At 43.9% G+C, this 16,311-nt stretch overlaps 1 protein-coding gene across 1 annotated transcript; it reads left to right on the top strand.

The window, feature by feature from the left end:
* Positions 1–2,729: 2,729 nt before the first annotated feature.
* EDN1 (endothelin 1) lies at positions 2,730–10,199 on the top strand. Its single transcript, XM_054985275.1, has 5 exons — positions 2,730–2,893; positions 4,448–4,601; positions 6,238–6,390; positions 7,519–7,626; positions 8,869–10,199. Exons 1-5 carry the CDS (start codon positions 2,830–2,832, stop codon positions 9,008–9,010), a joined length of 621 nt encoding a protein of 206 aa, XP_054841250.1. The 5' UTR covers positions 2,730–2,829; the 3' UTR covers positions 9,011–10,199.
* Positions 10,200–16,311: the final 6,112 nt, after the last annotated feature.

The following is a 16,311-nucleotide window of genomic DNA, read 5'->3' as shown; positions in this document are numbered from 1 at the left end:
GCAGCTCTCAGCCAGAGGTCTTTTGCCTCACTTACTACCTGATTATTTTAGGTAGAGATGCTGGGGATCAAACCTAAGACCTTCTGCATGCCGAGGAGATGAACGCACTGCTATGGCGCCATACTGTGCAAAAACACACACACACACGTTAGAGATTGAATGGCCTTCCCTTTAACACTACAAGGCTCCTGAGCAAAGCTCTTTTAACATGCAGGAAGCAGCATCTTCCAGGGATGAGTCATTTGGACTATAGATGCATTCGTGGAAAAAAAAACCTTGGAAATAGTCTCTCTTTTCAAAGCTTTGGCACAGGAACTGTAATTAAGTGACAGACTTGGCACAGTTAAGCATATTTATGTGTGATGCAGAAAGCCGATTAAGCTTGGGAGATACCTTTCCACTTATACTCTGGTTCTGTCCTTTATTTTAAAAAAGCTGCACTCGTACCTGAGCTCTTAGAAAGGAAACATTCAGGAATTTCCAATGTCCACATCTAGGCACAGGGTTCACTCTCCTGTTGGGACCATGCAGCTCGGGTTGGGTTGTATCAAAGATCATGCTTTCAGATCCACAGGTCTGATGCACACCTGGACTGGAGAGCTGCTCCTCTGCCGGAGGCACCTTTGGGGGTGTCAGTGCAGGGCCATCCCAAATCGTCTCCACAATTTGCAGAAGCACAAGAAATGGTGGCAGGCGCTCAAAACTTTTCTCATCCTTACATGCTTCTTGGATGGCACCAGCAACCCACTAATGAACAGGGCAAAGAACACTGCGACTTACAGTGTGATTGCACTGTTAGTGATTTCTGATGGTTTGAAAACAAGATAGAGCAGCTTCAAGAGTGAAGGACTTACACTCTTGGTAAGTACTTTTTTATTTGGTAGGTAAAGGTAAAGGTAAAGGTAAAGGTAAAGGTAAAGGTAAAGGTAAAGGTAAAGGTAAAGGTAAAGGTAAAGGTAAAGGTAGTCCCCTGTGCAAGCACCGAGTCATTGCTGACCTATGGGGGGGACATCACATCATAATGTTTTCTTGGCAGACTTTTTGTTACGGGTTGGTTTGCCATCGCCTTCTCCAGTCATCTACACTTTACCCCCAGGAAACTGGGTACTCATTTTACTGACCTCGGAAGGGTGAAGGCTGAGTCAGCCTTGAGCTGGCTACCTGATCGAACTCAGGTCATGAGCAGAGCTTGGGCTGCAGTACTGCAGCTGACCACTCTGCGCCACGGGGTAAGTACATTTTTATTGCATCCTTCCTCCTACCTCACAACAACCCTGTGAGGTAGGTGCCAAAAGGAGTGTGACTGGTCAAAGGTCACCCAATGACCTCCCCATCACAAAAAGGGTTTGAATTGGGGCCATATCAAAATTGCAGGGCCGTATAATTAAAAACACTTTTATGCATTTCAATAATCGAGCAAGAGCCTAAGAATTGTCCCGATGTGCTGAAGGAAAATTCTACCTGCTCCTGCAAATCAGCGGTCAGGCAGATGCCCTGAGAAGCGCCCAGCAAGGATCCGACGGGAGTGAGCTGTTCTCTTGCCTCTAGCGAGTGGTCTTACTGATTTCTTTAGAGCAAGATCGTCTCTGCACATGGAGGTTCCACTTACAGGTATCACAGCCGACAGCCGTGATGGGTCTCATTCCATGGATTTTTCTAATTGTTCTTTTAAGAACCATTGAAACTAAAAGCCACACTTTCCGACCATTCATTCCATACCCGAGTTATGCACATTCGGTGAACCTGTCTCTTTCGTTTGTTTGCTTTTGGGTTTTTCGTAAGAATGAATGAGATTAAAATTTGCAACCGCCAACCTGCGTACGTTCTTGCGCAGCGGCATTCAAGATACTGAGGACCGATATCGGTCTTAAGGCAACCCTATGCGCGCTTCCTTCAGAGCTTGTCCCATTGAAGGGGCAAAAAGATCCGTCTGAAAGAGAGGCCAGAACCGTCCAGAGCAAGGAGGGAATGCTTTCCGCCCGCTCCTGTGCACGTTTACGCAGGAGTAATATGCCTCCATGTGTTCCAAGTTTGCAGTGGATTCCATGGTTTTGCCTTCAGTGAACTAAAAGCCAAGCCCTCGCCTTTGAGAAGAAATTGCATACCTTAAAAAACACACACCTCTGACTGTGGTGGTGGTGTCCATTGAATAAAGAGTTTAGAAGCTTCCCTTCCATGCAGCAAGCAGATATATTTTGGGATTTTTTAATTGTTATTAAATGGCCATGTTAGGCTCTCCCACCGTTCTCCGATCCCTTTGGCAGCACTGCCGGCCAGCATCCTTGCCAGCCGTCCCTTCGTCCTGCTCCCCCTGCCCTTCTGCCCGCACCCTGCACCGAGCCCCGAAGCCCCCACCCCCGGAATGCCGGAGCCCGCTCGGGCGAGGCGCCCCCTGCCGGCCGAGCGCGGAGACGCCCCTGGCCCTCGGGCTGCTGGGTTTCCCCGCGCCGGTATTTATTTTCCTGCGCGGCGCTGCCCCCGGCTTGCCGGAGACGGCGTCTGCCTTGCGAAGCTCGCCGCGACTTCCTCTCCAGCCGCCCCTTATCTCGCCCTGCACGTTGCCGCTCAGTGACTAAGAACACAATAACATTGTCTCCGGAGAAAATCAAGCAGGAGCTGTTTACTCCGCTCGCCAGGGGCGCGTATAAAAGGCGCGGCGGCGCGGCAGGCGAGCCAGAAGCGCTCGGGAGTCTCGCTGGAGCGCAGCGCCTCGCCGCCCCCTCCTCGCCGCTCCAGCCTCCGGCCCCGCTCGCTCTGCGGCCACCCGAAGCCTCCCGAGGGAGCCCAGGGGATTTACAGGGATCGCCCTTGCATTGCCTTGCAGCCGGAATGGATTACGCGCGGCGACTCCTGCCCCTGGTGTTGGTGCTCTGCCAGGGAGCTCGGCACGCAGGTAAGCCGAGGGGCCGTTCTCCTTTCGCCGGAGGAGAGATCCACGCGAGGCTCCCTTGGCCCCGGTGCTCTGTGCAGGCGCGCTGCTAGTAAGGGGTTACCTGCAGGCCTCCCGCCCCCTGCCCTCCGCCTGCCGTGCCCCGAAGGCATTAGCAGCCGCGCTTGCGATCCACAAAGCAGTTCAGACGGGCTTCAGACTGGTCAAGTCCCCTCGATTCCCATGGAACGCTAGCCCCCTACCCGATAGGAGCATCCGACCGTTCTGGCTTCTCTAGTTCGTGGATCGCGTTGTTTTGACGATCAGGGTTATTGTTTTTTTTTAATGCGGCCCTATCGCCCTCCCCCCAGCAAAGATCCGGCTGCGCCGTTTGGCTTCTCTGGGGTGAAAGTCGTGGTAATGCGGTGCCCCGCGGCGCGTCTCTGCCCGAGCTGTCGTCTCTCCCAGGCTTCCCAGGCGCGCTGCCTGCAAGCTGCCCACCGCCTGGTCTTGTGCAGAGATCAGTGCGCCTAAACGGGCCGATTATTGCAGAGGACGTAGAATGTGCGCAGGGACGGGCTACCAAGAGATGCCCTAAGCGAGGAGGGGGGTTCCTGCGCTGGACCGTGCAGAAGCCACAGTGTGGGGCAGGGGCTGGAGTGAGCCCCTGGGGTCCGGGTCCCTGGCCAGCCAGGAAACTCTCTGGGGGACCTTGCTGCTGTCATTTTCCCTCTCTCGCCCTAAACTACCGCACACGGTTGTTGTGAGACTGAAACGGAGGAGGGGAGAATGAGCAGCACGAAGGAAGAGTGGGATAAAGATGTACTCAGTGAGGTCTACCGGCCCCCTTCCATGCAGAATAGGCGATCAAAGGGATCTTGACGGTCGCCGATGTTTGCGAAAAAAGCTCCGCCCAAGCGGAGAAAAACGCCCGTGTGGATGCTAAAGAACCCGTGCATCGGTCAAAGTGCCTCGGGAGCGCACTTTCGGGGTCTCCTCGGGATATCACTAAGGCTGCCATCCACAACTGAACCCCCGGGAATTCTTCCGAGAATATTAAGGGCCCCTCTCCGAGAAAGAGGAAAATATAAGGCGGCAAATTCGGGGGTAGGGTGCCCATAATTGGCGATTCTTTAAATAAACTCTTGGTTTCACACATGCTGAATAATGCATTTTCAATCCATTTGCAGCCCAGTTTGCAACTGGATTTTACTGCGTGAAATGGTCAAATGGACTTGCAAATGGTCACTAAAGCGGCTTGAAAGTGCATTATTCCGCATGTGCGAAAGCGGGAAGTAGTGGGGCAAAATGCGTCTGGGGACCTTAAACGGATTGTAAAGCAGAGCCGCCGTTCCCGCTCCGGTCAGAAGAGAACGCGGCGGTGGGCGCTGGTCGGGCGCCTGGGTGCAGCAATATCCCTGCCGCGCTCGGCAAGGCAGTTCTTGCCGGCTCTCGAAGAGCGCGCCTTCCCTCTTGGCCAACCCGAAGCGGGCGCGCTGGCGGCGGCGGCTCCGCGACTTCCAATGAGCTTCTAGCCGCAGGCGCCGCTCACCGCCGTCCCCTTTTTCTCTTCTCCAGCGGCTTCGGAGGCTCAGCCCGGCGCCGCCGACAAGCCGCCCTCCAGCGCCCCCTGGCCGCCGCGCAGGTCCAAGCGCTGCTCCTGCTCTTCTCTGGAGGACAAGGAGTGCGTCTATTTCTGCCACCTGGACATCATCTGGATCAACACGCCAGAGTGAGTGCTGCCTTCATGCCCTTTTGTTGCCTTGCAGTGGTTGGGTGACTCTTCTTGCTCCCTCAAGGCAATGCCTTCAGTGTCTCCCTAGCCCGCGATGCTGGTGCTACCTGGCCAGGTAAACCCGCACCAAAGAGGCCAGCGGAAAAGGCTGCGTTTCCCTTGGTATAACTCTGGCAAAGAAAAGAATGAGCTTCCTGCATCTCTGTTAAGCATGAAGTTTGCCGTGATGCTCCATGATAAAAGTAGATATGCCTGGGAGCATCACTAACAGCGCTGTCCTGTGCGGTTTTACTCAAAAGTAAGCCCCATTGAGTCCAGAGGAGCTTACTCTCAATTAAGCAAAAGGAGATTACAGTCTCCCCTGAGCAGGTCTTTTTGGAAGCTTGTAAAGCTGCAATTCTGAGCTTGGAAGTCCCTTTGAATTCTGAGTAAATATGGTTAGAACCGGGTTGTTGTTATATACTGTTCTGGTCCAAAACATATCTTCAGGAATGAAAGTTACTCTGAAAACTGAGGGAATTTCAAAAGTAAATGTGCTTGCATCCAGGTACCTCATTACCTAATAACATTAAAAGTCAATGTAACAACTTATTTTGGGTGGTGGAGAAAAGTCTTGTTGTATTCTCTGGGATCAGTCCAGAAACAAAGCCATTTACAATGTTAGGGTAAAAGCGATGTTTGAATTTGAGCCCAAGAAAATGTTTGGTACAGCCTGTCAGTTACAGAGTCTGGCCCTCAAATCATGTCATGGACCACTATTTATTTATTTATTTAATTTGACTTATACCCTGCCCTTCCTGTAAGCAGGCTCAGGGTGGCTAACTGGTTTAACATAAGATCAGTGAAGATTATGGTTAATTGCCACACTTCATGCATTCACAAACCAAGAATCAAACAACTGTGACCCAATTTTAGAATACACACACGTGCTGAAAAATTACCATCTGTCTCTGTTATACATTTTCTTTCTCCAAGAGGGGGAGTTGCTTACTAAGTAAATGAGAATAGTACAAACTTACTAGCATTTTATATCGGGACAGATCTCGGTACGTATGAATGAACATATACGTTAAGTTCTGTATGTCAAAACTGTTTCATACATTCATAGAATCATATGGTTGGAAGGAACCGCTAGGGTCATCTAGTCCAACCCCCGGCACAATGCAGGAAATCTACAACCACCTCCCCTCCCCACGCCCCCAGCGACCCCTGCTCCATGCGCATACAAAGACAAGCCTGGTATTGCCACTGGGTGTGCATTCGACAGGGCACTGCATCCTGCCATGACTCTCTGATTAGCATTTATGTGTGAGGCATGTGCTTGCCATAGTCACCGCTTAGGAGCACCCTTACAACATCTTAAGTGCCACTCCTAAAAATGTAATGTAGGAAGCGCTGTTCAGATCAAGCTAAGTTGGGGTTTTTTTTGCAGTTTACCATCTTTTGCCCTTTGATCAGTATTTGAAATTATTTTTGAAAAGTTAATAATCTATAACAGCCGTCTTAACTACCACCTCAGGGAATGTATGATCATGTTGAGGCTATAAGCAAAAGACCTTTTGTTAAAAAGAAAGAAAAGAAAAAAGCTGTTCTCTAAATAAACTCTAAATCAAGAAGCACTTCTTTTTAATAGGCGAATTGTGCCATATGGACTTGGAGGCCCTTCTCGAACCAGGCGGTCTCTGGAGGACTTTGCAAACCTGGAGGGGACTCACGAGAGATGCCAGTGTGCGGACTTAAAAGACAAGAAGTGTAGAAGCTTCTGCCAAAATGGAAAACAACACGGGTATGTTTTGTTTTGTGCTCTGTTCCCCCTGCTCCTTCTTTTCATTTGTGCTAACTGCAGGGCTTTTTTTCAGCAGGAACGCGGGGGAACGGAGTTTCGGAACCTCTTGAAAATGGTCACATGGCTGGTGGCCCCGCCCCCTGATCTCCAGGCAGAGGGGAGCTGAGATTGGTGTGGAGGGCAATCTCAACTCCCCTCCGCCTGGAGATCAGGGGGCGGGGCCACCAGCCATGTGACCGTTTTCTCTGAGGGCAACCCACTGAGTTCCACCCTCTCTTTTCCCAGAAAAAAAGCCCTGGCTAACTGTAATAATGAATGGTATGTTAGACTATGCCACACTGATTCAGTCAATGTCTTAAATATTACCAGAGGCCTTTGACCCACTATCGCCTGAATTCACTCTGTCCAAAGCCTGAACTGGAGTTTCTTCTGATGTAAAGAGCATCATAATTTTTTAAAAAATTGTATTAAGTTTAGCCAAAATATCAGTGTGGTATAGTGGATAACTGTTGGATTTGTACCACATTGCTGGGCACAGTTGTCCCCCCCCCCACCGACACGTGCTGGGTGACCTTTCTTGGTTAACTAACTCAGAGGTCTCCAAAATTCTTGAGCCGATGGGCATCGTAAAAAAAAGGCTGCCATGGCAGTGGAAGCAATCATGAGATGATTCTTACGGATGTTGAAGCCAATCACAAAATGTTTGGAAGTTGTACGGAATGTTAGAAGGTTGCGAGTCATGCAGGCCCCAATGCTGGAGGAAGGTGTTTCCACGTAGGTGCTCTCCATGGTCACAAAAAGATCTCTTCTGAAGCAGTTGCTGCTGTAGTAAAATGGAGGAAAACCAGGAACGGGTCTTACTTTGGGGAAGAAATATTTTTGGGGAAGAAGCAAGCGAACACCAGGGATTACATTACAGGGTGCCGTGGTTTCCAGCTGGGAGATAGATCCCTGGTCTAACCTATATATCAGACTGTTGTGAGGATAAAATGAACGCGGGAGGGGAAATGAGTTTCTTAGGGGAAGGGCCTGATAAAAATGCACTTGGAAAGAGGGTACTTTGTTTGTAAGGAATTAAGAGTGGACTGAAAAAAGTTCTCAGTTGCATCTCATTTCTTCTTTTAACAGGGCCCAGTCTACAAGAGAGAAGGGTTGGAAATCCCTTCCTAAAGACAGAGCTTGCAAAGGTCTGACCTGCGCATACATGCAGCTGGTTAACAGCAAGAAAATGAGAAGGTGAGTTGGTGTCTTGCCTCCTACAAGGAAGGCTACATGCAAGAAGTGTTTGTGCAATGAGTGCGTAAGGGGCTCAACTCCCAAAAAAGCCAGTGGAAATTTAGCCCTTAGCTTTCAATAGTAGCTGGGTGGGATACCAACATATCACAATTCTTTGCCTGCTGCTATTCATGCCCCATATCATTGCCAAGCCAAATGACATCTCCAACCATGTATATAAAGATCGCATGGTTTTCACATGCATGGGTGACGCATCAGCAAGTGTCATAAGCAGGCAATAGGACCTTGGATGGCTTGCAGATGCATTGATCTGAGTGTGTGAATAGTTTTGCTCATGTGCAGATCCCCATATTAGGTGCTTGGAATGAATCTTTCCACAGATAAGACGGAGAATGACCTTAGAAGTCTTTAAAAAAAACTTTTCCTGCAGCAAATTAACAGCTTATTTGAATGGGATTTGTTGAGCTTTGTAACAAGGGATGTAATTCAGTTTATTTATCTATTGAGAACATTCTGCCTTTTCACCAAATCCAGGGTCCCTTTGGTGGCTAACGTCAGAACATCAGAATATTAAAAACAGTTTTAAAACAGTGTTTTACAATAGGGTGTATACTTATATATATATATATATATATATATATATATATATATATATATATATATATATATATTGCCTTAAATAGCTTGTTAGCAGGTTCTGCAAAATGTTAAGCCCCTTGGTGAGACAGCCCTTCTAGGCTTCTGGAGGCAGTAACATAAGATGACGCCTAGAGTTCTACTTGTAAGCGCAGAAGAATGTGCTCTGCTATAGTTGTGTCACAGTACTGAACCAAAACTGTTTTAATTAAAAAGAGAACGAACAGCTAGGTTAAAAGGATTGCTACTATTTGCTGAGCTGGTGTTTTCCACAGCAGCCTAATATACTGGAATTTTTAGCAAGTTACGTTTTTTTTTATCACATCTGTCTCCAAACTGGAAAAAAAATGACAAAAATAACTACCAAATCAACCTAGATTGATCCAATGTAGCAAATAATACATCCGCTTCGGAGTTTCCCAAAACATTTTCTGCTGTGGGAAAGCATTCTGGATTACAAATAACTTTAACATTTATACTGCTGAAATATCCAATTAATGAAACGATCACATGTGAATAAGTGTATCAGAGGGCATGTGTTAGACTTGATGTACACATACGCGATGATTCTCTCTTAACATATTTGATGATGTCTTGTTTCTGCAGGTTAGAGGCCATTGGTAACAAGATCAAAGCATCCTTTAATGCTGCTAAACTGCGGAGCAGGCTGCACAAACGAAAACAGCTGAAGCATAACCGAACATACAGAAAGCAAAATGTTTGGGAAAGCCTAAAGATGACGTCTTAGTGGAAAGATCACCGTCTCTAATCCTTGAGTCATCATGAATTACTGACAAAACATTGCTGAAGCTCTGTTTTGACTTCTTAACATTCCACTCCAGGAGAAGATCGTCAAGGAATGTTGTTCTAAATATTAACTCTCAAAAAGTAAAGGAGGGCCCAAATGAATCTTCCATTCAGACAGATGGCAACAAAGCCTTTGAACACCGTTGTCCTTTTGAAATTCAGTTGGACAGGTTGGGTGAAGAACGTCCCTTCAGTGGACTCTTCTTCCCACTGGAACTGTTGGAAGAAGAAGGCACTCATTTTGCCCCCAGTTCTGAAGAAAGGGGAAAACTAAAGCAGTGTTCTTGGTCAGTTGGGCCGCTTCAGAGACAGAGAGGTCAAAAATATAATGCAAACCTTATTGTGATTAAGATCTGAAATTGGGAGCTCAAAGTTTTTTGCTTTACAGTTCAGTGCATTGTGTTACATGGATCAGGACGCATCTCATACTTGACAGATCTACCTCACCTGCTGTATGTTGCACTCTTGCCAAAGTATTGTTTCAGGTTTTTTTAGTGGTCTTGCAACCTCTTCTTTTTAAACGTTTTGCTAATCCTTTTGAATATTCAGGGCTGTGGATCGCAACTGCCTATACTCCAAATATTGAGAGGGGAAAGATACCAATGGCCCCATTCCAAATGCAACGTAGTCTCCTGGAAGGAATTCCTATGGTTGTTCAGCGGATGTCACTTTCAGATAAGTGTGCGTAGGTTGGAAGTGTGCAACTGTCCATATGAACAGAGCGCAGTGTTACATAAGGCATTTCAACTTTAATAGTTAATGCAAGAAGAGCTATGACTATGACAATGTTTAGTGTAATGTACAGACCTGGAAAGCCAATATTACATGGACTGCTCTTTAAGCAAAAATACTGGAGCTGAGGCTGTTTTTCTGTTCCTTGTTTGGAGAAGGCAACAGATGGTTTCACAACAAGATAACAGGCTAACACTGAGTGGGTGTTCATAGCATTGAATTTATCAGTGTATGATGTGCTTATTTTTTATCTATATCTATATTTATATTTGTAGAACTGTCATTATATTTACCATGTTGAATACCCATTGAAACAGGCCATATTGGTCTATGCAGTATATCTTATGTATTTCTGTATGAAATTGGGGGAATGACTTATGCCTGTTAAGGTAAACATAACTAGAAATAAATATTTGAAATTATTGCATTGGTCTTTTGATAGAAGTGATATGGTTTCATCATTGGTAACACAGTAATCAAGAGAGGATGAGACTTACAAAGGACAGAAACCAATTTGTATATTGACTGTCACTCTCGTTCTCATTGCATTCCATTACCAAAACATTTATAATGATATCCAACTTTTCCCCCTAAGCAGGTCAGCTTACAAGTAAATGCGCAATGTGTTGGGTTTTTAATAAGCAACTATGAAATTTGGTACATATGTAGCCCTGAACATAATGGCTTGGATCCAGACTAACTTTTCCACTAAAGGGCAATTTTCGGTTCCCTCTTTCTCCTACAGACCCCCAAATTGCCTCTCATTTTGTTTCTAAGGGCCCCATATTTGCCAGGGAGAGCATTTTGGGGAGAGCAATGGGTTATATCAAGTGGAGGGAGCAGGAACATTCTATTTCACTGGCAAAAGTGCCCTATGTGCGTGGCAAATGTAGTCTGAGTCAACCCACTTATTATTACTACAAAAGTTGGAAAGGTGGACATTGAGACATCTCTCCCTAAAATCAGGAGCCTCAAACTGTAACAGCAGAGGGTTAAAGTTCTTCCAGGCTAGCAGGTATAAACATAGTCCCCAAAGTATTCTTTTTATTAGAAAAGTCTAAACAGTGATTATTGTTGCACCTAGCATTCAAAAATCAGGGCATGGACTTTACTACAAGTGGACTTTAAACAAAGGGCAGTGTTCCAGCACAGAGCAATACAAAGTATGCATTGGGACAGAATGTTAAGCTTGTGCTTGTCTTTTTACAGTGCAATCCTAAGAGAACTTTTCCTGGGTGTAAGCCCCACTGAATAGAATTAGGTAGGATTTTGAATAGGCCTGTTTCATTTACTTCATGTGTACATGCGTAAATTAAGAGAAATATCTCAAGAGTGTACATTATATTTTCCCCCTGCTCCCAAATGGAAGATTCAGAATGTACCCCATAGTGGTTAAGCTACACCCCAAACACTGATCATTAGAAATGATTAAAACGAAGGCACAATTATACCTTTTTCCTCCTTAAAGTCAGCACAACTCATGGTTGAAGAGGTTCGAAGCTATTCCAAAAGTTCATGTATTGTTTAAGACTTTCTGACCATAAGAACATTCTTGCATCAATCGCCATCACACAGCTAGAATTTTAATACTGCAGCCACCACAACAATTCTTTTCAATGGAGCTATGAGATGTCCGTTCATACAGCTGGTAGGCTGTCTTCAGGAGGCTGGTTGGTTCATAGCCCACCTAAGATCTTGAGGAGGAGTGCATGGCTGCTTTGATTTGTGCAGTTGTAATGTTCCTTGTTCAAATGGCTGCAAGCATAAAAATTGCAGCAACTGTGTGCATCCTAGCTGCCTCCATATGACTCCAGCAGGGTTGCAGGTCACTCTTGCCCATAGGCTATACAAATCATGCGTCAAACCATGTGCAGCCATTTTGGAGATTACCCTTAAGACCTAGCAAGAACGTGAGATTAGAAAGTGCCTTGCTATCAGGTTCCAGGTGAAACAAGGTTTTTGCTCCGTCACTTGCTGTACTAACATCTTCAACTAAATACACAAGGGAATGACATGCAAATATATGTGAGAGTGAGACAACACATAATAAACTTGTGGAATTCTTTGCCCATGTTGGGTTGCCAGGTCCCCTGGAGCCCAGCCACACAGGTGGAGGAGGGGGGCCAGGGGGGAGGGGGCTCGCTCTCGCTCTGGAGCTCTTCCTTGTCGCATTGGGAATGACTGTTGTGAGAGCCACTAACGTAGCCACCAAATTAGAGGAGGATCAGTCCAGCACCAGCTATTGACTATGAAGAATTTATGGAACCTCATTGTCTAGAGTGAGAATGCCTCTGAATGCTAGTTCATGGACTTGAATCTGAGTCTGAATGCTAGTTCATGGGGCTGGGTAACAACAGAGCAGGACTTGGGCATCTATGTTTGGTTTTCAGCTCTAGCAATTTTTTTTGTATTTTATTTACTTAATTTATACTCTGCTTTTCTCCCCAATGGGGACCCAAAGTGGCTTACTTCCATCTCCCCTTCTCCATTTTATCTTCACAATGATGCGTGAAGCAGGCTAGGCTGAGAATGTCTAACGGGCCTAGAGACACCCAGCAAGCTTCCACAGCAGCATCAGGATTCAAACCTGGGACTCCCAGATCATAACCTAGCACTCTAACCACTACACCATGCTGATTGTTTGGAAAATTTGGTTGGTCCGGAATGGATGGACCATTGATCTCATCCAGTAGGCCTACTTTTTTTTTTTTTTTGAAAAAATTTTTATTGGGTTAGGATCAAATGTTTACACATTACAGTCAATTTTCCCATTTCCCAATTTCTAACCCCCTCCCTTTCCCCCCCATTTTGTTGACTTCCAACAGTTTTCCAACCCTTTATCCCTTTTCCCTTACTCTTTATGTATTCCTCTATCTAACAAATATATATTCTCCCTTTATTCTAAGCAATACTTCTTTAACTATTTTTAATACTCTGTACCCTGTCTATGAGTCCCTTTTTCCATAATGGATAAACAATTTATCCCATTTTTCATTATTCCACTTTCAAATATTTCTATATATCCTAAACTATGTAAACCATACATTCATATAAATCAACCAGTTTAATTTATAATCTATATGTTATTCATTCTATCTTCTTCTTTCTATTTTAATTATATTTGTTTACATTAGTATTTCTATTCCCCTTCAATCATAAATCTATATATGATATCAATCAATTTGACTCATATACAGCTTCAGATAATCATATTCAGTTTGGTACATTGTACGGAATCAAAAAGAAAATATTATTAGTTAGTCAATCCTTATAGTTAACCCTTATGATTAATTGTTTTCTATCAATATTCTGTTTGTTATTCTATATATATCAATCTAATATCATAACTGCTTAGAAATTCTCTTTAACCTCTTCTCCTCCCCGGTAAAGTCACCCCCCTCTACATTTTATTGTACTTCAGTAGTTCTCAAACTGCCACAGTTCTCCTCCCACCTCCCATTTCTTCTCCAAATATTGTTTCAGCTTCTCCCAGTCTGTGTTAAACTGTCCTGAGTCCAGGTTTCTCAATTTTCTTGTCATTTTGTCCATTTCTGCCATATGCAGCAATTTGTGGATCCAATCTTCAATGGTTGGCACTTCTTGTACTTTCCATTTTTGCGCATACAAAAGTCTAGCTGCTGCCGTCATGTAAAATATCAACGTCCTATGATGGGCTGGAATTCCCTCCATTCCCAAGTTTAGTAGCAGGAGTTCTGGGTTCTTATTAATTTGAAATTGTAAAATCTCACTCATTTCTCTTATTATTTCCCCCCAGTACTGCCTAGCTACCTCACACGTCCACCACATATGGTAGAGGGAGCCCTCATGCTTCCTGCATTTCCAGCATTTATTAGAAGTGTTCGAATTCCCTAGCGCAATCTTCTTTGGTGTCATGTACCAACGGTAAATCATTTTGTAAATGTTCTCTTTAATATTAGTGCATGTCGTTGTCTTCATTGTAGTCTTCCACAAGTATTCCCATGCCTCCATTGTTATTTCTTTGTTAAAATTTATGGCCCATTTCACCATTTGTCCTTTAACTACTTCATCCTCAGTATACCATTTCAGCAGTGCTTGGTATACCTTAGATGTTCTTTTCTTGTCCTCTTTAAAAAGGGTCTGCTCTAGTTCCGAATTCTCTGTTCGTATACCTCCCTTTACAGAGTCCGAGTTATATAAATCTCTAATCTGTCTATACTGGAACCAGTCGTAGTAAGGTGATAGTTCCTCCTGAGTCTTTATTCTGAGTTTAGATGCTTCAGTTCTAGTTATTTCTTTGTAAGTTAAACATTGTTGCTCATTATCAACAGCTCTCGAGTCTATCACCTCATATGGAACTACCCACAAAGGGGTTCCTTCTTCCAAATAGATTTTATACTTCTTCCAGATTATATATAAACTTCTCCGTATATAGTGATGCAGGAACATCGAGTTCGCCTTTACTTTATCATGCCATAAGTATGCATGCCATCCAAATATTTTTTTATATCCCTCTAGGGCTAGTAATTTCTTATTCTTTAGCGTCATCCACTCCTTCAACCACACCAAGCAAATTGCGTCATGGTAAAGTCTTAGATTGGGCAGTTGCATTCCGCCTCTTTCCTTTGCATCTTGCAAAACTTTCATTTTCACTCGAGGCTTCTTGCCTGCCCATACAAAGTCTGATATTTTCCTCTGCCATTTTTCAAATTGCTTAGAGTCACTGATGATTGGTATTGTCTGTAGCAAAAACATTACTCTTGGTAACACATTCATCTTAACTGCTGCAATCCTTCCCAACCATGACAGATTTAGTCTGTTCCATTTAATCAAATCTCTCTCTATCTGTGTCCATAGTTTTTCATAGTTATTTTTAAATAAGTCTATATTCTTAGCAGTCAGTTCGATTCCCAAATATTTCACCTTGCTTGTTACTTCACAATCCGTTATTTCCGTTAACAATTGTTGTTTCTGCTTAGTGATATTTTTGCATAATATCTTTGACTTCTTTTTATTAATATAAAAACCTGCCAAATCTCCGAACTCCTTAATCTTATCTATCACTTTTGGCATGTTCTCCAATGGGTCTTCTACAATTAACATTATGTCATCCGCAAATGCTCTGACCTTGTATGAATAGTCCTTTATTTTAATTCCTCGAATTTCTTCATCTTGTCGTATTTGTATCATCAGGATCTCCAATACCAAAATGAACAGTAGTGGAGACAACGGGCAACCTTGTCTTGTTCCTTTACTTATAATCAATTTCTTAGTCGCTTCATCATTCACCACAATTGCTGCAGTCTGGTCTCTGTAAATTTCCTTAATTGCTCTAATGAATCTTTCTCCCAATTGTAGCTTTTCCATAGTGGCAAACATAAAGTCCCAGTTTAAATTATCAAACGCCTTTTCAGCATCAACAAAGAAGAAACCAACCTCTTTGTCACAGCGCTTATCATAATATTCAATAGCATTAATCACTGTCCTTAAATTGTCTCTGATTTGTCTGTCTGGCAAAAAGCCCGCTTGTTCCTCCTCAATGACTTCCGAAAGCCACCCCTTCAGTCTCTCCGCCAGTATCTTCGCAAAGATTTTATAGTCATTGTTAAGTAACGATATAGGTCTGTAATTTTTCACATTAGTCAAGTCTTGGCCCTCTTTGGGGATCAATGATATATTCGCTTCATTCCAGGTATCTGGAATCCGCTGGTCCTTTAAAACTCCATTGATCACCTCTTTTAGGAATGGTGCCAGTTCGTTGGCCATTACCTTATAAAATTTCGCTGTAAGTCCATCTGGCCCTGGCGCCTTTCCTAGATTTGCAGATTGTATTGCCTTATTTAGTTCCTCATCTGTTACTTCACTGTTCAGTTTATTTCTCCAAGCTTCCGAAATTACTGGAAGTTTCATTTTCTCCAAATATAACGCTATTGACTCTTTATTTACTTCCTTCTTATTATACAACTTAGCGTAGAATTTGTAAAAGGCTCTACTAATGGTAGTCTGTTCCAAATACGTTTTATTATCTTCGCATATTCTATTTATTGTTTTCTTTTCCCTTCTCTTCTTCAGTTGCCATGCCAAATACTTCCCAGGTTTATTTGCACCTTCAAACGCTTTCTGATTCAGTCTTTTAAGATTCCACTCCAATTCCTTATTATTCATTGCTGTTAACTGTTCTTGAAGTATTTTAATTTCTTGATATAGTTTCTTTTTCCCTGGTCTCTTTTTTAACTGTATTTCTTTGGCTTTTATTTTCTCCTCAATCTCTTGTCTTTTCTCCTCTTTCTTTTTTCTTGCTCTGCCATTTAAGTCCATTAGTATGCCCCTTATAACCGCCTTATAAGCGTCCCAAACTTTGTCAGTTGGTACTTCTTTATTTACGTTGTATTGTATGAAGAACTTTGTCTCTCTTCTCAATATCTCCATATTCTCTCCTTCCTGTAGCAAATCCTCATTTATTCTCCATGCTTTCCTTTTTCTCCTTTTCCCTAATTTCCACATGATTGGATTATGATCTGAGCCTACCAT

This window comes from Eublepharis macularius, chromosome 7 (assembly GCF_028583425.1).
Source record: "Eublepharis macularius isolate TG4126 chromosome 7, MPM_Emac_v1.0, whole genome shotgun sequence".
Classification (NCBI taxonomy): Eukaryota; Metazoa; Chordata; class Lepidosauria; order Squamata; family Eublepharidae; genus Eublepharis; species Eublepharis macularius.
This window is presented reverse-complemented; position numbering and strand designations above follow the sequence as displayed.